General features: G+C 42.7%; 1 protein-coding gene across 1 annotated transcript in view; it reads left to right on the forward strand.

Moving 5' to 3' along the window:
- The window catches only part of MYBBP1A (MYB binding protein 1a), a 108,761-nt gene extending 99,122 nt beyond the window's left edge, over positions 1 to 9,639 (forward strand). The window contains exons 26-27 of the mRNA XM_069757458.1: positions 6,102 to 6,226; positions 8,632 to 9,639. Coding sequence (XP_069613559.1) covers positions 6,102 to 6,226; positions 8,632 to 9,277 — 771 coding nt within the window. The 3' untranslated portion in view covers positions 9,278 to 9,639. The remainder of the gene's footprint in view (positions 1 to 6,101; positions 6,227 to 8,631) is intronic.
- The last annotated feature ends 13,369 nt before the right edge of the window (positions 9,640 to 23,008 follow it).

The following is a 23,008-nucleotide window of genomic DNA, read 5'->3' on the forward strand; positions in this document are numbered from 1 at the left end:
ATGTTTTCCCCCTCTTCAAAAATTCCTTCGCTTTCCCTTTCGCGAACAGCATTTTAAAATCACGACCTTATCCTTCGGTCTTGCTACCACACCCAGAGTTCGCAGGGGTTATGGCGGCTGTCACGTTCCTCTTGCACCCTAGAGGCGTGGTCGTCTTGCCTTATCTGGTCGACATTCTAGCCGCTCTTCCAGCCCTGGGTTGAGTCGTTTATATCTCTTGCTATACCCCCTCTCTCCTGGGCTGGCAGCTAAACCTAGACAAGTTTTTTCCTCATTTCCAGCCCAGCAGATATCCCTTTTTTGAGGATGATCCTGGAATCTTCCAGAAGGTTGGTGATGCTCCCTTGAGACAAGGCCGTGGCCCTTCATCAGGGAGCTTGCACACTTGATCACTCACCCCCCTCATTCCATTTGATTTGCTAGGAGGGTTCTGAGGAAAAATGGTGATGACAATGGAAGCGTTTTCCTTCGCTCCTCTCATTTTCTGCAGGTCAATCAGGCTTTCAGAGGGTAGTCTCTGAGCTCCTTCCTCATCCAGGGGAGATTCTTTCTCCCGGTTCAATGGTTATTAGTGACTGTGGATACCAGTCCTCTTCTCCTGATCATTGTTCTGGGGATCCGAACGGTACGGCTAGTTCTACAGCAGGTCCACTGCCTTTTGGCGGGTCACCCCATCCGTTTCAATCGGACAATCTCACGTCTGTGCCATACGTCAATCATCTAGCAGGTACCCACGGTCAGGCGTCATGGCCGAGGTATCTCACATTCTCTGTTGTGCCACGATCTATCATTTGGTGATCTCAGCACTAAACATCTCAGGAGTAGAACTCTGGGCGGCGGACGCCGTCAGGGTCCTGCCTCATGTGAGTGGGAATTCACCCAGAAGTCTTCCATCAGATCTGTCTTCTCTGGAGCACTCCAGATGTAGGTCGGATGGCGTCCAGACTGAACGCCAATGTACTCCTAAGTTCATGGTTCGGCCTCCTAGTCCAAAAGCCATCGCAGTGCATGCTCTTGTCCTTCCATGGTACCAGTTTCCTTCACCCCTCTTCCACCACTTCCGAGATCTTTTCGGAAGCAGGAAGAGCCCCAGTGATCCAGGGTGATCCGCACTGACCATGTCAGGTTTTTCTCGTTTGTGGAACTAGTATTTTTCCGTCTTATTGCAACGAAACTGCAAATATGGACTTCCTCGCAGGGAGTTTTCACATGTGGTTCTTCCCTATCGCATACTGTTAGATCTTTGTGACCTTAATGATCCTGGGAGTCCTACAGTAGACTCCTTTTGATCCTAACAGACTTTACTATCAGGGAGGGTCGCCCCTTTTTTTCTCTGCGATCTCATCCTGACGAGTCTTCGGAGCTAGCCGCTCTGTTCTTTCAGCCCTTTTTCCCTTAGTACCATCAAGGCAAGGTTGCCCTCAGGCCGTCCCCGTCCCTTGTTACCAAGGTGGTGTTGTATTCCCACAGTTATGAGGGCATTGTTCTTCCCTCATCTCTTTCCGCACCAGTCCACATAACGGAATGGGTTCCCCATTTTCTGAACGTGGTGAGTGCTCTGAGTAAGTACGTCTCGAGAACGGCGTCCTGACGAAGGTTGGACACTTGATTTGGGCTACCTCACTGTAAGAGGACGGCTTCCTGACGGTTACAGGAAGGGTTTAGCCGTTTCATCGGCCATGTTAGCTTGGTGGATTTGTTACACCATCCAGGAGTCCTTCCGTGTTAATGTCAGCCTATCTCCCTGTCTATCGAGGTTTCTTGGATTCTAGGCACCAGGCATCGGCACAGCACACCTGCAATCTTCCGAGGTCGTCCAGTCCGCATGCATTCTTGAAGCACTATAATTCCCAGACTTCCACAGATGTGAGTCTGGAGTGGCGGACTCAGCAGGCCGTGGTGTCTCACTTGTAAGTAGCGGTTACACAGGGCCTGATCTGATGTTGTCCCCACCCAGGGACTGCTTTGGGAAATCCCACGGTCTGTGTCCCCCAATGAGGTGTAGGAGAAATAGGGATTTTTGTGTGCTCACCGTAAAATCCTTTTCTCCTAGCCATTCATAGGGGGACACCACTCCCACCCTATTATTAGCTTGTGCTTGTTTTCTAATTTAACATGCTATACTCTCATAATGTGACATGCTATATGCTCATATGTTGTTACTGATCTCCTACTGCTTTTGCACCGAACTGGTTAGCTGAGAGCCAGCAGGAGGGTGTATACTGAAGGGGAAGAGCCAACTTTCTTTGTATCACTTAGTGTCAGCCTCCTAGTGGCAGCAGCATACACCCACGATCTGTGTCCCCCAATGAATGGCTCAGAGAAAAGGATTTTACGGTGAGAACACAAAAATCCCTAAAAAAAAATTGGTTCCAAAGTAATTTTTTTGTGAATAAAGTAAAATGTTTGTTTTTTTTTTCCTTCCACATTGCTTTAGTTCTTGTGAAGCACCTGAAGGGTTAATAAACTTATTGAATGTTTTGCGCACCTTAAGGGGTGCAGTTGTTAGAATGGTGTCACGTTTGGGTATTTTCTTTCATATTGACACCCCAACTCACTTCAAATCATTTTATTGGAAAAAAGAGAAATCGCTGGTCAACTTTTAACCCCTATAATGTCCTAACAAAAAAAATAGTTTCCTAAATTGTTCTGATGTAAAGTTGACATGTGGGAAATATTTAACTATTTTGTGATGCCACTCTCTGATTTAAGGGTACAAAAATTAAAAATTTTAAAATTGCAAACTTTTCCAAATTTTTGCCAAATTTCCATTTTTTTCATAAATAAACGCAAGTTATAGCAAAGATATTTTACCACTAACATGAAGTACAATATGTCATGAAAAACCATCTCAAAATCAGTGAGATCCGTTGAAGCGTTCCAGAGTTATAACCTCATAAAAGTGACAGTGGTCAGAATTGTAAAAATTGGCTCGGTCATGAAGTATCAATTTGGCTCTGTCACTAAGGGGTTATAGGGATTTCTGCTGTTTGGACACTTCATGAACTCTGCGAATGTGACATCGTGCCTGCAATCTATTCCAACCAAATTTGCACTCCAAAAATCAAATGTCTTTCCTTCCTTTTCAAGCTCTACAGTACGCCAAACCGTTTCCAACCATATGTTGGGTATTGGCGCACTCAGGAGAAATTGCACAAAAATTGCGTGGTCCATTTTTGCCTTTTACACTTGTGAAAATTAAAACATTAGGGGCCCAATCAACATTTTAGATAATATAGCCCCCCCTTAAAGTCACTTCAAACGTGAAGTGGTCCCTAAAAAGCAGATTTGGTTATTTTCATTGAAAATTAAAAGAACTTGCTTTACTTTTAAAACTTCTTACAAAAGAAAAGTTGTGTGAAAAAGTAAAGTAGATGTGGTAAATATTAGTTATTGCAAAAAAAAATTCTAATACGTTGTGAAATGTTAGATCTAAATAAATGCAAAAATCATATCCTAAATGTACCACTAACAAAGTACTATGCTACATTAAAGAACAATCATCTCAATATCGCTGTGACACGTAGAAACATTCTACGGTTATTACCACATGTGACACATGTCAGATTCTAAAATGTTGAATTGGTCAAAAAGGTAAAAAACATTTTCTCTACATAGACAACCCATACAGATCATGAAAGGGGTATTCCCATCGCCAAGATCATATCCCAATGTGTAATGGATGTAATAATATTAGCAAATACCTCAAATTAGAAATGTAGTATAGTTCTTCTGATTCACTATGTCTTTCCTCATGTGCAGGTATTGCAAGACCTTAGTTATCCATGGTTACGACTAGTGTTGATCAAATAGCTTCGGATAAGTGCTTATCCGAATAGCTGCATGAGGACCTGGAGGGCTCCCGATAATTGGCGCATGTGTCGCAGCTGTGTGATAGGCACAACACATGCATGGAGAGCCTGTTTGTTGCCAGCTTATTCGGTAAGCGTAATAGCTATTCGGATAACCACTTATCCTAAGCTCTTCGATCAACCCTAGTTACGACCACTGACATAGTGACAGTTAGCTAGTTACTAGTGGTCGTAACCATGGATACCTAAGGTCCTGCAATGCCTGCACGTGAGGAAAGAGACCTAGCGAATCAGAAATACTATACTACATTTCTAATTGGACGTATTTGCTACCATTATTATTACACCTACTACATATTGGGATAGGATCTTTGAGATGGGAATACCCCTTTAAGTTATCTAAAGTTGTATTTCTTTTCTACTATGTGGGCTACATTAAAGTCTGCAATATATTGATACTTTTTGTGTGCATATACAGTCATGGCCAAAAGTATTGACACCCCTGTAATTCTGTCAGATAATACTCATTTTCTTCCTGAAAATGATTGCAAACACAAATTATTTGGTATTATTATCTTCATTTAATTTGTCTTAAATGAAAAAACACAAAACGAATTGTTCTAAAGCCAAATTGGATATAGTTCCACACCAAACATAAAAAAGGGGGTGGACAAAAGTATTGGCACTGTTCGAAAAATCATGTGATGCTTCTCTAATTTGTGTAATTAACAGCACCTGTAACTTACCTGTGGCATCGAACAGGTGTTGGCAATAACTAAATCACACTTGCAGCCAGTTGACATGGATTAAAGTTGACTCAACCTCTGTCCTGTGTCCTTGTGTGCACCACATTGAGCATGGAGAAAAGAAAGAAGTCCAAAGAACTGTCTGAGGACTTGAGAAACCAAATTGTGAGGAAGCATGAGCAATCTCAAGGCTACAAGTCCATCTCCAAAGATCTGAATGTTCCTGTGTCTACCATGCGCAGTGTCATCAAGACGTCTAAAGCCCATGACACTGTGGCTAACCTCCCTAGATGTGGACGGAAAAGAAAAATTGACAAGAGATTTCAACGCAAGATTGTGCGGATGTTGGATAAAGAACCTCGACTAACATACAAACAAGTTCAAGCTGCCCTACAGTCCGAGGGTACAACAGTGTCAACCTGTACTATCCGTCGGCATCTGAATGAAAAGGGGCTGTATTGTAGGAGACCCAGGAAGACCCCACTTCTTACCCCGAGACATAAAAAAGCCAGGCTGGAGTTTGCCAAAACTTACCCGAAAAAGCCTAAAACGTTTTGGAAGAATGTTCTCTGGTCAGATGAGACAAAAGTAGAGCTTTTTGGGCAAAGGTATCAACATAGAGTTTACAGGAGAAAAAAAGAGGCATTCAAATAAAAGAACACTGTCCCTACAGTCAAACATGGCGGAGGTTCCCTGATGTTTTGGGGTTGCTTTGCTGCCTCTGGCACTGGAATGCTTGTGCATGGCATTATGAAGTCTGAAGACTACCAACAAATTTTGCAGCATAATGTAGGGCCCAGTGTGAGAAAGCTGGGTCTCCCTCAGAGGTCATGGGTCTTCCAGCAGGACAATGACCCAAAACACACTTCAAAAAGCACTAGAAAATGGTTTGAGAGAAAGCACTGGAGACTTCTAAGGTGACCAGCAATGAGTCCAGACCTGAATCCCATAGAACACCTGTGGAGAGATCTCAAAATGGTAGTTTGGAGAAGGCACCCTTCAAATATCAGGGACCTGGAGCAGTTTGCCAAAGAACAATGGTCTAAATTTCCAGCAGAGCATTGTAAGAAACTCATTGATGGTTACTGAAAGCGGTTGGTCGCAGTTATTTTGGCTAAAAGTTGTGCAACCAAGTATTAGGCTGAGGGTGCCAATACTTTTGTCTGGTCCATTTTTGGAGTTTTGTGTGAAATGATCAATGTTTTGCGTTTTGCTTCATTCTCTTTTTTTGTGTTTTTTTATTTAAGACAAATTAAATGAAGATAATACCAAATAATTTGTGTTTGCAAACATTTTCAGGAAGAAAATGAGTTTTATCTGACAGAATTGCAGGGGTGTCAATACTTTTGGCCACGACTGTAAGTAAATGAGGTCATTCACATTATCCACAAGGTTTGAGCAGAGTTTGTGGGAAGACTAATGAACTGCAGCTTGGAGTAAATCATTTGATTTATTGAAAAATGTAGTCAAATGGATGTAATATTTATTATAATGTGATAAATCTTTTCTCTTGTATCTGACACACACTACAATCTCATTGCAGAAACTGGATATCGGTCTCAAAGAGCTCCCCACAGTCCTCCAGTCATTAAGCCAGAAAGAGGGATTTGGGAAATCTGTGCGTCTGGAGGATATGTACTGGAATGTCATGAAGTTACTAGGATTTACGTATGTCTTTTTTTTTCCCTTGCCTGTATTAAAGGGAATCTGTTAGCAAGCTTTTGCTGTTTTGTCTGAGAACAACATAATGTAGTCACTGAGCATCTGATTACAAGGATGTGTCAATTGCTCAGCAGCTTGCTGTAGTTTCAATACAATCAGTATTTTATCATCAGGAGATTAACACTACATGACTACATCTCTTGTACCAGGCAGACAGGCAGATCGGGGTAACCCCACCCCCACCACTGATTATCATCTTGCTTACAATGCACAGTGAACGCAGGAAGCTGGTAATCAGGGGTGTTGGAGCGGATTATACACGGCAGATGATTTAGCTGTCCTACATCTTCAGACAAAAACAGGCATTTTATCAAAACTGCACCAAGTAGCCCAGTAAATTATAGTTACATAGGTTGAAAAAAGTCTTTGGTCCATCAAGCTCAACATTTCTCCACCAGTTATACATTTTGTGTCACTAAATTATACATATTCCACAGTGACCATTATTTAAAGCTGTTATAGTGTCTGCCATTACTGCTTTTTGTGGTAGGGCATTCCATAGTCTGACAGGTCTAACTGTAAAGAATCATTTCCGAATTACCTGCTGGAATCACTTTTCTTACATCCCTGTGGTTCTTTGTAAGGTCTTTGGAGGGTATAAGTCATGTGCCAGTCCCTTGTATTAACCACACATGTACCGTATTTTTCGGACTGTAAAACACACCTAGGTTTTAGAGGAAGCAAAAAATGTGGTCAATTCTGTACTAATATCCCGTATCCTGGTATATATATCTCCCCAATCCAGGTATACATGGTCCCCCCTCGTCCCCTTTCCTGCTATCGATGGCCCCAATCTCCATCTTAGTATCCTGGTATGCATGGCCCCATCACAAAAACATTAGAAAAAAAAACATAAGCCATTATACTTACCTTCCCTGTGCTCTCTCACAGCATCCTGTTTTGATGCCAGCATCTGATTTATGCTTGTAAGCAGCGCATGGCAGTAAAGTCATGTCTTGCTTAAAAGCTGAGGACAGCTGTCAGAATACTCGCTTCTGCCCATGTTGGGACTATGGGAAGTGCGCGTTAAATGCTGCTGTCAGCGGTTGGCAGTGGCATGTAATGGGTTAATAGCCGTAGGTGGATCGCGATTCCACCCGCGGCTGTTCCGTGCACATGTCAGCTGTTCATAACAGCTGACATGTGCCGTGAAAGATGTGGGCTCAGCGCCAGAGCCCACATCGAAGTGGTAGGGACATGACATGCGCAGTACTAGTACGGCACATGTTGTGAAGGGGTTAATAGCTGGCACAGTGTTAGCCGCAGCCACCAGCTTCCAGCAGCTGTCGGGCGTTCATGTGTGCCCGCTACTAAAGGGAATGAATATTCCCTGCTCTCCATGCGCATGGGAGTGGAGAGCAGTGAATTTTCATTCCCTTTAGTAGCAGGCACTCGTGATCGCCCAGCAGCTGCTGGAAGTCAGAGGCTGCTGCTACTGTGCACGCCAATTAAAGATCAATGAATATTCACTGCTCTCCACGCCTATGAGAGTGGAGAGCAGTGAATATTCATTCCCTTAAGTAATGGGCACACTTGAATGCCCGGCAGCTGAAGAAAGCAGTCAGCTGCGGCTAACAGCGTGTCTGCTATTAAAGAGAAATGAATATTCGCTGCTCTCCACGCCCATGGGCATGGAGAGCAGTGAATATTAATTTCTCTTTAGCAGCGGGCACAGGAGTTAGCCACAGAGAGCTCCTGCCTCCTGTGATCCGCTGCTCCACCGCAGCCGCTCCCCCACCTCCCCATCCACAGCAGGTACATCCGGATTATAACACGCACCCCCCATTTTCTTCCACATTTTTTGAGGAAAAACGGCATCTTTTATAGTCCGAAAAATGCTGTATTTACACCGCTGGATTCAGGCTTTATTGTTCCATATTATGCTATGCTGTTTTCAATTTATATAGCAAATAAAGCTGCTGACTGATTCTCTTTAAAAAAAAAAATGTTTGTGTTTCCAAGTATGGCTTGTGTTGTAAGGAGCTCGGTTAAACACCTTCTACATTTTTAATTGTTCTTCATCTAATATTCAAAAAAATGAAGCAAACTTGTCTTAGTAAATAAAATATCGTAGTGGGTTTTTTTGTAGACCGCTCCCCTAAAGTCCTATAATTACAAATAAGCCCAGTATAGTGTGACCTTACAGTTAGTTATTACTTCTACTGCACTCTTTCTTTTTTTTTTTTTTTTTTTTTTTTTACTGGTAGTGGACTGCCCACCACAGGGTAAAAAAAATTACTTTTTCTAAAGATATTAGTAAATGAAAAGAAAAAGATAATATGAAGACAGTTGAATCTGGTTTGTTAGTTAGAAATTAAAATATTTTTTTTGTTTTTTTTATTTGATTCTAGACGTCCAAAAAAAGAAAAAACAAAAGTTGTCCCTGAAGTTGCTCCAGAAATGCAAAATAATACTTCGAAGAAAAAAGGATTCTTACCAGAAACCAAAAAACGGAAGAATAGAAAGAAGGCCACACCTGCTGAAGAGCAGAAAGTGAGTGGTGGTGAAGACAAAATGGAGGTCTCAGCACAGCAAGGAAGTAGTAAATCTAAGAAAAAGAAGAACAAGAAGAAACGGAAATTAGAACAGGAAGGTGGAGCTCGAGAGAACTCTGCAGAGGCTCCAACAAGTAAGAAAGCCAAACTTGGCTCTGAATGCAAGGGCAAAAGCGGGGAACCTGCAGCACTAGAGAAGACCAAGAAGAAAAAGTTAAAACAAAAGAAAGGTGTAGTCCAGGAGAACTCTAAAGAGGCTCCAACAGGCAAAAAAGCCAAACTTAATTCAGAAGGCAAAGGCAAGAATGAGGAACCTGCAACACTGGCAAAAGCTAAGAAAAAAAAGAAGCTCGGACTACAGGGTAAAACTCAGGAGACCTTAGCAGGGGCACCAATAAATAAGAAAAACAAACCTAATGCAGAAGGCAAGAATGAGGCTCATAAACCTACACCACCAGAGAAAATCAAGAAGAAAAAGGGAAAGGGCATAGTACAAAGCTAAGGTCCATCCCCCTGCATTACGTGCACTCGATGAGCAGACGTTCATGCAGATCTTGTACAATATTATGTGTTTGTTTTTAAAACTCTAACTTATAAAAAAACAAACAAAAGATTGAACAAGGAGAGAGTTTGTCCAGTATTTGGCAGCTGTGCATCCAAAAGATGCCCATAGTCACCCAAAATTCTGGGAATGGGTGAAGCTGAAGTCAGTGAGCCGGCTTCCAGTATGTTAATAATCTGAGCCTCATCAGAAATAACATGCCATACAAGATTCAAACTGTATTTTTACATTGAATGAATGTTATTACTTTTATATGTTATGTTTAAATTCAGACATTTCACCATAAAGATTTCTTAACTATAGATGTGTCCAATTTTGGTCTTTTATTTAGTGTCAGTGTTAAGTAGAAATTTTACCTCCAATTTTCTACAGTACAATATATACACTAGTTAACCCCTTTCCGACGTTGGGTGCAACAGTACGCCCACGTCGGACTCCCTCCCTTTGATGTGGGCTCCACATCTTTCCCGGCACATGTCAGCTGTTTTGATTCCACCCACAGCTGTTAACCCTGACAGCGGCATTTAACATGCATATCCAACAATCGCGCCGGAAATTCACCCATCGGTGACCTCCGTCACGTGATTGCAGGGCACCGATGGGTCATCATGGCAACCAGAGATGATCTGGAGACTTCTATGGTTGTCCTGATTGATTGCTATGATTGCCACCCGGTGGTCGGCGATCATAGCAAGTGAGGTATTCTGCTACACACAGACAATCTGATCATCGCCTGCATGTAGCAGAGCCATTCGGGTTATGGCAGCTTCTAGTCTCCCATGGAGACTATTGAAGCACGCCAAAAGTGAAAAAAAAAGTTTTTAAAAACATTAAAAATATAAAAGTTAAAATCACCCCCCTTTTGTCCCATTCAAAATAAAACAATAATAAAATATCAGCAATTTGATTTTTAAACAGTTGTGAAATTTTTTTCACCACTTGGATAAAAAAGACGTGTTTGGTGTATGAACTCGTAGTGACTAGGGTTGAGCGAAACGGATCGTTCATTTTCAAAAGTCGCCGACTTTTGGCAAAGTCGGGTTTCATGAAACCCGACCCGATCCCTGTGTGGGGTCGGCCATGCGGTACGCGACTTTCGCGCCAAAGTCGCGTTTCGTATGACGCGCTTGGCGCCATTTTTTTCAGCCAATGAAGGGGCGTGGGCAGAGTGATGACATAGGTCTTAGGGGCGTGGACGCCTATCGCCATGTTGTCGCTTGTGCGCTGTAGCGATTTGCACTGTGTAACACCAGCTTTTCAGTTCAGGGATGGACGGAAGAGAGAGAGAAAAAAAAAAAAATAATTCCCATTGGCTTTGCATTGGGTTTCGTGTTTCGGTCGATCCTCGACTTTTCGCCATAATCGGCCGATTTCACTCGACTCGATTTTTGAGATAGTCGGGTTTCGCGAAACCCGGCTCGACCCTAAAAAAGTCAAGGTCGCTCAACCCTAGTAGTGACGTGGTGAATCATAATGGCAGTTTTAGTATTTAATGCACCTAGTAAAAAAGCAAAGCAAAAAACTGTGGAATTGCACACTTTTTTGCAATTTCACCACACTTAGAATTTTTTTCCCATTTTCCAGGACATGATATGCTAAAACCAATGCTGTCGTTCAAAAGTACAACTCTTCCCACTAAAAACAAGCTCTCAATTGGCCATATTGACGGAAAAATAAAAAAAGTTATGGCTCTGGGAAGAAGGGGAGCAAAAAACGAAAACTCAAAACCAAAAATACCTCCGGTCATGGAGTGGTTAAAGGGGTTATCCGGGGAAAATAAGTATTAACTGTGGCTCCTTGGGCATGCCTGAAAGCCTTGGGAGTTGTCGTTAATCTCATTCACAATTTGGTCTTTCGCCGTTCTTCAGCTTCAGATCATGTGATTTTTTTTTTTTCTGTCTTTTCATCGGTTATAAATACCTGGACACATGGTCATAGGGCTTAGGAATTAGGACTGTATTTTTCTCATATGTAGAAACACTAAAACATATTTTGTGATGTAATCTAGTCTTTGTGTAGCAAAAATAAGGAAATGGTTATTTATGGCTCCATTTTTTTGTCTGAACTAGATTTTCTACTAGATGTTCAAGTAGCTTTATAATTGTTCCATTTCTAGTTTTGTTTGTTTTTATATATAATAAAAGACCATGGCCATAAGGTGCAGGAGCCAATGGCATTGATGTCTTGACTCTTGTACACTTATGATCCTGGTCCGAGATGTCGGTCCCATTGTGAACTGTCAGTAGGCTTTCACTTTGTCTAATACAAAATATGCTATCAACAGGAATGTGCAGTTCTGCACATGCTCAGAAACAAGTTCTACTTCTTCCTATTACAAACACTTGAACCACAGCTGTCAGTTTTGTATAGCAATTAAACCCACTATGCATGTGCAGGAGCTCCAAGCCGGTCATGGGAGAGCTGTACAGAATGTACATGCTCTGTACTGTTCCATAAGGGGAAATCGTTTTAAAATCATGCTCAGTTACAGCCCTCAACCTGGGGGAGCAGATATAGACTCAAGTCTATGCTTCCAAAGCTGATTATGGTACAAAAGATTTTTTTGTCAAGTGTTTCTGCGTAATGTTTTTTTTTTTTTTTTATAAAGAAACCTGCTTCTGTATCATGTGTAGGGGCACTAATTGGAGATCTATGATTACCGTATATACTCGAGTATAAGCCGACCCGAGTATAAGCCGACCCCCCTAATTTTGCCACAAAAACTGGGAAAACTTATTGACTCGAGTATAAGCCTAGGGTAGGAAATGCAGCATCTACTGGTGAATTATAAAAATAGATGCTCCATACCGTTCATTATTGCCCCATAAGATGCTCCATATAACGCTGTGCCCCATATAATTCTCCATTTCGTTCATTGTTGCCCCATAGATGCTCCATATAAAGCTGTGCCACATATAATGCTCTGCACCGTTTATTATGGCCCCATAGATGCTCCATATAAAGCTGTGCAACATATAATGCTCTGCACCATTCATTATGGCCCCATAGATGCTCCTTATAAAGCTGCGCCCCATATATAATGCTCTGCACTGTTGATTATGGCCCCATAGATGCTCCATATAAAGCTGTGCCATAGAATGCTGCTGCTGCAATAAATAAAAAAATCACACTCACCTCTCTTCGCTCAGGGTGTCGGCGCTTTCAATATTTACCTGCTCCTCGTGCGGCTCCATCTCCAGCACTGACGCTCAGCAGAGGGCGCGCACTGACTACGCACCGCGCCCTCTAACCTGAGCGTCACAGCCAGGAGACGCTGCAGACGGAGCCGCACCGGAGCGAGGAGCAGGTAAATATCGCGCAGCGCTCCCCTCCCCGTTTACTTACCTGCTCCCGGCGCGGTCCCTGGCGCTGCATCTTCCTGTATTGAGCGGTCACAGTTACCGCTCATTTACAGCAATGAATATGCGGCTCCACCCCTATGGGAGGTGGAGCCACATATTCATTTCTGTAATGAGCGGAGCCATGTGACCACTCAGTACAGGGAGAATCTGCAGCGCCAGGGACTGCACCGGGAGCATGTAAGTATAATTACACAGCCCCCGCTCCACCTCCCCTGCTGACCTCCCAGTATGACTCGAGTATAAGCCGAGAGGGGGACTTTCAGCCCCCCCAAAAAAATCTCGGCTTATACTTGAGTATATACGGTATATTTAATGGCACCTGAATACATTTCCTTTCTACTGGCAACTGTAGGCAGTCTGGATGTGTCCTCTCCCAATAATTTCTGCCCACTTTTAAAAAGGCTGTCAGACCTGGTGTGAAAACATTTTTGCACAACTGCAAATTTTGTGATGTTTTTAAACTGCTTGATCCACAAACTAAGGAGACTGAGCCTTTGTGTACAATTATACAAAGCTAGTGGTAAGATGGGAAATGATATAAGGAAGGCGCACATGCTCAACCACAAAGCATGATCCAATCTGCTTCAACAGCTTCTGTTCCCATTTACCAATTTACTGGACCTAACATTCAGAAAATAACTTTATACATTTACATGAGCATTAAAGGGAATCTGTTGCCCCTCTTCCACTGACGTATGTGACCTATTAATATGGGCATCTTCATTGTAATACTACCCACCCCATCTCCCATGCACATCAGTTGCGACCCTGGAAACTGCTGCACTCTCTCAAATATCCATACCTCTTCGTCCCTTCTCTGGGCACTGCATTCAGGGATCTTTTGTGCAGGCGCGAGTGACTTCCACTCCAGTGACCTACGGTGTGCTTGACGATAAGATGCTCTCCCCACTTCCTCCCTCCATAGTCATTGCTATGTACACATGGTTCCTAGTGGTGACTGTGCAGAGAGGAAGTGGGGAGAGCATATTATCGGGGTGCACTTTGGAGGTTAGTTACTCGTCTGCGCAGAAGAGAGGTATGTACTTTTGAGGTACTGCAGGGCGGAGGATTCTGGGGCCTTAACTGATTGGCGTGTGAGGGGTGTAGTATTGTAATGAGGACGGGGGGGACATTAGCATACAGAAAGAATATAAAATTTCTCAACAACAAGACCGCCGTTAAAATAAGGCATACAGGTAGGACTAGTGTAACATTTCTATTACCTGTATGCCATTAAAATAAGGCATACAGGTAGGACTAGTGTAACATTTCTATTACCTGTATGCCCATATCAATAGGTCATATACGTCTCGCGGTGACAGATTTCCTTTAAAGGTTCATTGGCTCTCTTTCTAAGCCTTGACAGCAGGTACAAATGGGATAGCATAGCTGACATTATAGATCCATGAAAGCTTGTGTTTAGGGTATAACCATGTCCACCAAACCATTGCCGTAAGGCTAGGGCTACATTACTTTACCGACAACAGCCGAATGGTGCTGCTACATAAGGAAAGTGTAGCCTCTTAAGCCTTAAGTTAATGTGTTTATGGAAAACTAAAGAAATCCAGCAGGTGTGAATGTTTTGCATCTTGTTGTTCATAGTAGCTTAACGATTGCTTTATTCGCATTCACTTTTCTCATTAATAGCATTAGGGGGCACAGAACCACGGGTACGCGCTCTGCCACTATGACAATAGGTGAAAAAAAAAAAAGTTCACTCCCCTGTGACGTATGACTCCTGGGTGTGCTGTGGGTCCCGGGGCCCTTTTTTTTGCGATTTCCCTAGGCATCATGTCCTCTTCACCGAGATTTCGTGGATGCCATGGCAACACCCTGTGGCATTGGTCCCCTATTTTGTTTGTTTGCACTGCGGTAAACGCTTACCATGTGGTCAGCTGGATTGTCTCTGCACCCAGAACCTTATTACCCTGTCTTTTGTGGGCCCCTGGTGTCCCTTTAAGAAACTGAGCACCTCATCGAATCACTCTGGGATAGAGCCACAGTGGATGGCACTGCCTATCCTCATGCCCAGTCTGAATCTCCTGGGAAACGGAGTCCAAGCATGATTCTGAGCTGGTTTCAGCCATGCAATGCTTCGTTACCTTCCTTGGAAGTATGCATTGACATTTGGCAGAGACGTGATCCTGTGCTTTCAACCCTGAAACTTGCAGGGATGTGTTTCCACCAAGGGTGAGCTGTTTGCCTTTTTTTCAAAACCTGTTTCAGCCATGCAATACATTATTTGGGGCATAGATGAACACCCTCCAGGTTGAGGAAGAGTCCATCACAACTTCGGCGGGAGCGGTTTCTGCTGGCACCGTCAACTCAGTCTTCGGAACCATGAAGACTTTGACAAGCTTTTAACTAAAGAATGGATGCTATTGGATAGGCACTTAAAAAAAACTAAATAAACCTGTCTTTAAAAAAATATACTATTAACCTGCATATATGGGGATAATTTGCAGGTTAATAGCATGCTGAAGTTGCCTAGTGCCCACATTGAGAGCCCCTCTGCCAGGAGAAAATAAACTTTATCCCTCCTAGCAGCCTTGGACTTGCAGTCATAGGGGTGGGCAGGCGTGGATTCAGTCACCGCTCATTGCATAGTGAGCAGTTGCTTGAATTGCGCTCCAGGCACTCCGAGAGCCGGCTCCGCATTAGAGCAGGTTGTGAGTCCGTACCAGTGGCATTGTTACTTCCATCGCTCACTTTGTACTTGGAGGTGCCTGAAGCAGTGAAGGCGATCCCTATAACTGAAAGCCCGAGGCTGCCAGGAGGAATAAAGTTTATTTCCTCCTAGCAGCGGGGCTTTCAGTGCAGGCACTGTGCAGCTTCAGAATGCAACTATCAGATTAAACCCATATCTGCAGGTTAGTAGCATTTATTTTACATGACCGGTTCCCTTTAACTTATTCTGAGGTTTAAGACCCTCTTCCACTTTGCAGAGGAATTAGTTGCCAAATGGTCTACACCCACTTCTGTGGACCCACAGCGTAGCCCACCTTTCCAAGACCAGTACGTTGCCTGAGTCTGACATGGCATTCTTCATTGATCCGCTGGATAAGATTTTTTTTTAACTCTTTATTGAAAGATTCCACAAAATAATATAACAGGCATGTGACATTGGAGTGTAAAATCAGAGTAATTCATCAAATCATCATCCACAATATCAATAATAAAATCATACTTTCAATGACAAAACTAACAAAATAAGTAAAATAAAACATTAAACATAACGTATTCTCAGCAGCATTACACCATTAACCAAGAAGTTCTATATTAAGGTTCTGATTATGTAATATTTCAGGTTATAATAAGCAAATATTCCTGAGTCCACGTAGAGCATCACGTTCATGCACTGAAAAAAAAGCCTTAGGGATTATATCTCGCGGTTGAGGAAATCACAGCATCAGGGGCTAGGTGTGTTAAGGGTGAGTCACACCACTTTAACCAAATTCTATGAAATTTCTGGGGACAGCCTCTGTTCATGCATAATATGTTCTCATATGGAATTATATTGTTCACTAATTTTTTCCACTGACTGAAGGAGACTTTCCCCCCATCCACCTCAGCGCTATCACTTTCCTAGCCATGAATAGAGCCTCTCTGAGAAATATTCTGTCATAATGAGTCCATATTTTGTCATCCACAACACCCACAGCTCTGGACTACATTCAACAGGTATCCCAAGTATCCTCTCTAGTATAAAAATTACATCCTTCCAATATCTTCGCTGGATAAGATTTAATCCCTCTCGGGTGGTTTTTTTTTTGGCCACATGCTCCTCCTTTCATCCAACTTGTGCAGTGCCTTGGGTCAGCAAGGGGGCCCTCGGGAACCTTCTCAATCTCTCCTGTATTACTATGCACATCAAAATGCCTTTGCGAGGCTTCCCTCTCTGCACAATTGGCTGCCATGCCACAGCCAACTTGGTAGCTGTTTATCCATTTGGCTCAGATCCTGGTCAACTGACCTGGTGTTCAAAAATACCTTTATAAGGCTTCTTTTGTCTGGAGATGGCCTCTCTGGTAAGTGTCTAGATGACCTAATCAAGGATGCTACTGAGGACGAGTGCTCTGCCTCCCCAGAATCATACTAATTCTTTTAGGCACCCAAAGGTTTTGTTTCTTCTGCAAATTTTCTTTCAGCGACAAGAAGCCTGCCTGATCCCCCAGGTTGCAAAATTGAATTCACCTCTCTGCTCCCACACAAGTTCTCTTTTATCTCCTTCACTTTAACCGTACGTGTGCTTTCTTCCAAGCCATCAACGGCCTTCAGCTTTAAGGAGTCAAGGTACTGGTTGATGACACGGAATGGTTCCAGGGGTATTATTCTAACCTGGTCATAGTACCAAAAAAAATGGTCTGGTCAGATCAACCCTGGATCTCAAGAGTCTCAACCAGTTTGCGCAGATGTGAAGATTGTGCATGGAATTCCTCTGATCCATTGTTGCATCACTGGAGCTGGGATATTTTTCTTCTTTGGACTTATGAGATATGTATCTTCACATCCCCTTTGCAGAGTCCCACTAACATTTTCTTTGCTGTACATTCTCTTCATTTTCAGTGTTTTGCTCTATCCTTTGGACTAGGGACAGCATCCAAAGTCTTCACAGAGGTGATCTTTCATGCCACATGGGTGGATGTCATCCCATATCCTGACAGTGTCTTAATGAATACCCTATCCAACAATGAATTCTTGTCCAGCCTCCAGATTTCCTTGGGTCCCTTGGTAGTCTGTTGGTTGAATTAGGAACACTCAAGTGTTGGCTGACGCTATTGGAGCACTTCGAATTTCTGGGCATAATGGTTGTGTGCTTTTCCCACAGAACAAGCTCTTGTCTTCAATCTGAAGTGCCTTATTTGCGGTTGGAGTCTGTTCCATCTGTTTCTGCATGAGTATTTGGGGCATGCTTGTTTCACATCGGGCCAGTTTAGTGTTACATTTTGTACTTTTGTAACAAGTTAGCATCCTGGATTGACGCATCAGTCTTCCCGATTAACTACCATGATTTTCAATGGTAGGTGCTGATGACCGATGCCAGTCTTTTGGACTGGGGAGCGTTATTTTTTTTTTTGTTTGTTTTTTAAACCTCTCTCCCCAGGTTCTGGAGGAATCCCTTTTCCAGGTCAACCTTGCTAGAACTGAGGGCCATCTTTCTGTCTCTCTCCCGCTGGTTCTGCCTTTTGAAAGACCATCTGCTTCAAGTACAGACAAACAACTCCGAAACTAGTTGCCAACCTGAGTCATTTGGACAGCAAGGCGCCCCTCAGCCTATTAAGCCACCAGAATTTTTCAGGTCATGACTTGTTGAAGAGCAATGTTAGTGTGAAACGATCGTCGTCTGTATTTGCTCCACTGTTTTATCTGCCTGCTGTTGGTATGATGATGCCACAATAAAAGATTTTGTTACACGGAACGGTATGTGCCAATTCGCTTTCTTCGTTATGGACATACAGATTCTCTTTCTTTGGAAGCGTCACCCGTAATCCCTGGTATGTGTGCAGCTTCATTAACCTGAGGTCATACAGCTGTGCCTTCGTCCTGCCTCTCTCCCATGGTATGTGATCTCAATCACAAGGTTCTAACCTATTTCATCAGGTCCCAGCCCCCAACCACCTTTGTTCTAGATGCTCTAATCACGCCATGAGCAGAGATATCTTTCTCTCATATATGCTCCATGTTCTCAATCGTGTCAAAGCTGAAGGTATTTTTGGCAATGCTCATAACTCTGCATTGCCCTTGCCAGGCATCGTATCCAACCTTATGTAGCTTGTCACAGACTCCTTGCCTTTCATCCAGACCTTTCACAAGGCCCCCTATTCCTCCTCATTTTACCTCAGCTTTTTTGATAATGTGGCTGTTGAAGCCAAGGGTCTGAGATCCAATGGTCAGACTATATTGTTCAGACTTTGCTGAAGGCTCGCAATCCATCAAGGTTTACCATCGTACCTGAAGATATTACTTTCTTTATTGTGAATAGTGAGACTTGCATTTCATGGTTTTGTTTTTTTACCTTAACCAGGATTCTTTTTCCTCATTCTGGTCTGGACGAAGACCTCACTCTCCTTGAAGGGACCGGGTTCTGCTTGTCCATTCCCTGTGAGCGCACACAGGTCTCTAATACACAGGTTAAGATCTTACTCCAGTGAGTGGCTCATTGCTTTTCTTGTTCCAGGAATCCAATGATGTTTTGGGACCTTAGTCTGGTTTTGTCTGTGCTTCATAAGTCTCTCTTTGAGCCTCTTTGCAGCATCTCCTCATAACCTCCGTTCTAACCTCCATTTGCAGGGCATCTTGATTTGTCTGCACTATCCTGCAGGGCTTCTTCATTGGGACAAGGCGGTCCTTCACGGAGTGCCAGCTTTCCTTCCATATTATTGTGGACATTGTCCTTTCCTTATTTTGTCCATCTGTACTCATCCCTTGGAGCGTTCTCTTCATTGTCTGGATTTGGTTTGAGCCATCAGGTCCTATCTTTCAGTTACTGAAACTTTTCAACAATTCAATTTTCTTTTTAGGCCCTTCCGTGGTCCATCAGGGATCATATCAGCCTCCAAAACGATTATTGCTCAATAAATCTGGTTGGCTATTGTGGAAGCCTACATGTACAATGGCAAATCTTCACCCCCTTGGGTTACTGCTCATTCCATCAGGTAGTTGGGGCTTCCTGAGTGGTTCAGGCATCAGGCCTCTGCTGCTCCATTCTGCAAGGCTGCTGTGTCTGTCAAATTTAGCAAAATCCACTCCATGGATTCCACCCTGGCTCGGACTGGCCCACAGGGGAATCCCCCGGTGGGCCCCTGTGCAGACCTGGGCCCCAACCTCACTGTATGGACAGTACTTAGCATAATTCACTTGATTTACTCTGTACAAAAAAACAGCATTTCATCATTTATTAACCAAACTATCCAGTTTATTAATAAATAGAGATGGAAGTAAATTTGTGACACGGGTAGTGTAATATTTGTATGCAGGTGAAAAGTGGGCCCCCCAAAGTCAATGTTACTGGTGGGCCCTTGGCTCCCCAGTCCGACACTGAATCTAATGCTTTATATCTGGAAACGTTGGAAGGTGCAATGAGTCTTACCAAGGAGTGCGGCGAAAGCTGCCTGCTCTTCTGGCTGGGGGATGTCATCTTCTGTCTTCCTCCTCTTGGCCACTTCCTGGGTGGCAGACTGTGAACTGTGGTAGAAGAGGTAGATAATATAGTATTAGGCCTCATGCACATGATCGTACTGTGGCTACACATAATTCACTTACATCCTGCTGGGTGTTCTCCTCATGGGGATCTGACATTAGTTTTGTGCTGTAAATGGTGTAAATATGTGTAGTGGTGATGTGTAATGGTCACTATGGATTTGCCGGTGTAAGTGTATGGATTGTGATGACTGCAGTGATGTAACCTCATCTATCTACCACTCCTCTTCATACTGGGCGATCAGTTCTCTCTTCCGCTTCCTCATGGCCATCTTTACTCTTCTTCCTGGAAACTAATATACAGAAAAAGGAAAAACCTGAATATGCAGAGCATGGCTCTGTCTATAGGATCTCTAGAAGAGCAATACTACCAACCTAATGTGTAACCCAAAACCAAACTACCACAAAACAAACCCTATTTTCTGCTTAAAGCACCACTCCAGCATTTTGTTTTGTTTGTACTGCTGGAGTGGCACTTTTAATGTAAGCCCCCTGCCCACATTCTTATACTTGGTGCCATCTTGTGCCTTTAGCTTCTGACTAGCCGCAAGTGAGAAGTTACGTAACAAGAGTTTAATGCAAATCTGAGAGAGCCAGAACGAGGCTCTCATAGAGAGGTATTGAAAAGTAACGTCTGTGCCGCTCCATGAATCACTGGAGCTGATGGCCGGTCACAAATCACTGGAGAGTGGAGACTGATAGGCCCAACACTGGAAAAGGATGAAGAAGCGGCAGGTGAGTGTGAGACAGGGGCCAGGAGAATTACATAAAAAGCACCACTCCCGCGGTGCAGTATAAAAACCCGCTGCAGTGGTGCTTTAAAAAAACAAAAAATATATAATCTGTCATTGATGCCTACCCTGATTGATTTCATGTCCTATGATAAGGAAAGACAACACCTATCTACATTATACTGACTGCACTGTGACCCGCCATATAAACCTCTGCATATATCCGCTACCTCCCTGTATAGTGACTGATGATCCAGTACAATATTCTTCATATCTCCACTACATGTATGATATAACTATTATATACAGGCTAATAATGGCCATGCACTTCTAAATATTGGATCTGGAAATTTCTAGGAGAAATATGTGGCCCCGTGCTTTTCAGATTAATATTTACACATTATCCACATTTTAAATATTTATTCAAGGTCACCAAATTTTATCCCGTTTATCCATAATCACCCCGTTATCTAGATTTGGGATTTATGGTGAAATCATTTGCTTTTTTATATGTGATTGCTTTCAGTATAGATCCCAACTGTCAGTATCAGGAATGACATAAATCGGCAGTTTATTCATCACACAATGATTCTCACCTCTGTAGAGCGGCCGGTGGCGGTTGTCTCCCAATCAGCAGGTAACGATGCGGGTACAAATCCAAAAAGTGTCGCTTCTGGGAATCAATAAGGAGCCTGTCTTATCTGTAATAGATATAATAAGCGTTCCTCCCTGCTGCACGGCGCACTTGCACACTGGGATACAGCGTGGTTCTTTTTGCAATAGTTTTGCCTTTACCTCTTGCGCTGTCCTTGGCTTATGATGCCCAGCTGGTCTACAGTACATACCCGCTGCAGCAGGTCCCTATAATTTGGACGCTTATGACCACTTACAGAGCACCACGTCGCATCCAGTTCATGTTAAAGAATGTTCTGATGAAGGTCCTGTGACGGACCGAAAACGTTCACAACCATTTTCGTCTGGATGCACAAATAAAAGGAAGCTCTTTTTTGTTCAAATACTGAGTGCCAAGTTTATTATTATATTTTGACGGGTTGGATACCGGACTTGAGCACCAACAACACTTTTACTATAGAGTGCCGTGTTAGTCTATACTATTATCTCTAATAGAGCTATCACAGACTGGCACTAACTGACGTTTTTTTTCTTTGAGTTCAAATCCCGCGATGCTATTGGTTGATGGTTGAGGCATGCGGTGCTATATTTAAAGGGAAAGCGCATTCTAATAATGAATGAGATAGTGTATTACTTGTATATCTATATTTGTAGTTTTCCTGTTTATTCCAATTAGTGTTATTTGAGGAAGTTATCATGTTATTCCATTCATTAACTGATGGTTGGGAAATGGCAGCAGTGAAAGCCGCATGTAATAATGATGACACTAAAGTCGTGATAAGAGAAGTGTGATGTGTAACATGTTTACTAGATGTGTATAGACTATGGGGTGCATTATACTATACAGAGGACAATGGGGTGCATTATACTATACAGAGGACTATGGATGCATTATACTGTTTAAACTATGGGGAGCATTATGCTGTATGGACCATGTATTACATTGTTGTATGTAGTGCATTATACTGTATAGACTATGGGATACGTTATATTATACAGAGGACTATTGGGTGCATTATAATGTATGAAGTATAGGGTGTATTATACTCCACAGAGGACTATGGGATGCATTATCCTATATAGAGCTTGGGGTGCATTATACTATACACAGGACTATGGAGTGTATTATACTATGTTGAGGACCATGCAGTGCATTATACTGTATGTATGCTTGTGTGAGGGTCACAGTTCAATGTGATGGTATCTTAGTGTCTGTGGGGCGCTTTTGTTGATATCATACTTTGAGTGCAATGATAGGAGGAATACTAGAGGGCACACAGTATCAAACAGTATGTGCAAAAATATGGACACATAGGGAAGCAGTGGCTCAGCATTGTGGTATCAGCAGGATTTTAACCCTTATAACGTCCTAACAAAAAATGTTTCTTAATTTGTGCTGATGTAAAGTAGATATGTGTGAAATATTATTTATTCACTATTTTGACATAACTCTGATTGAAGTGTACAAAAATTAAAAGTTTGAAAATTGCAAAATTTCCATTTTTTTCATAAATAAAAGCAAGAGATTTTACCAGTAACATAAAGTACAATATGTTATGAAAAAAAACAATCTCGGAATCAGTGGGATACATGGAAGTGTTCCAGAGCTATAACTTAATAAAATGACAGTGGACAGGATTGTAAAAAGTGGCTTGGTCATTAAGTGCCAAATTGAAACCAAATTAAGAAACAGCTATGTTCATAAAGGATCTCCATTTGTGGAATAATGTAATTGTTTACTTTTC

The sequence above is a fragment of the Ranitomeya imitator genome, chromosome 3, assembly GCF_032444005.1.
Source record: "Ranitomeya imitator isolate aRanImi1 chromosome 3, aRanImi1.pri, whole genome shotgun sequence".
NCBI lineage: Eukaryota > Metazoa > Chordata > Amphibia > Anura > Dendrobatidae > Ranitomeya > Ranitomeya imitator.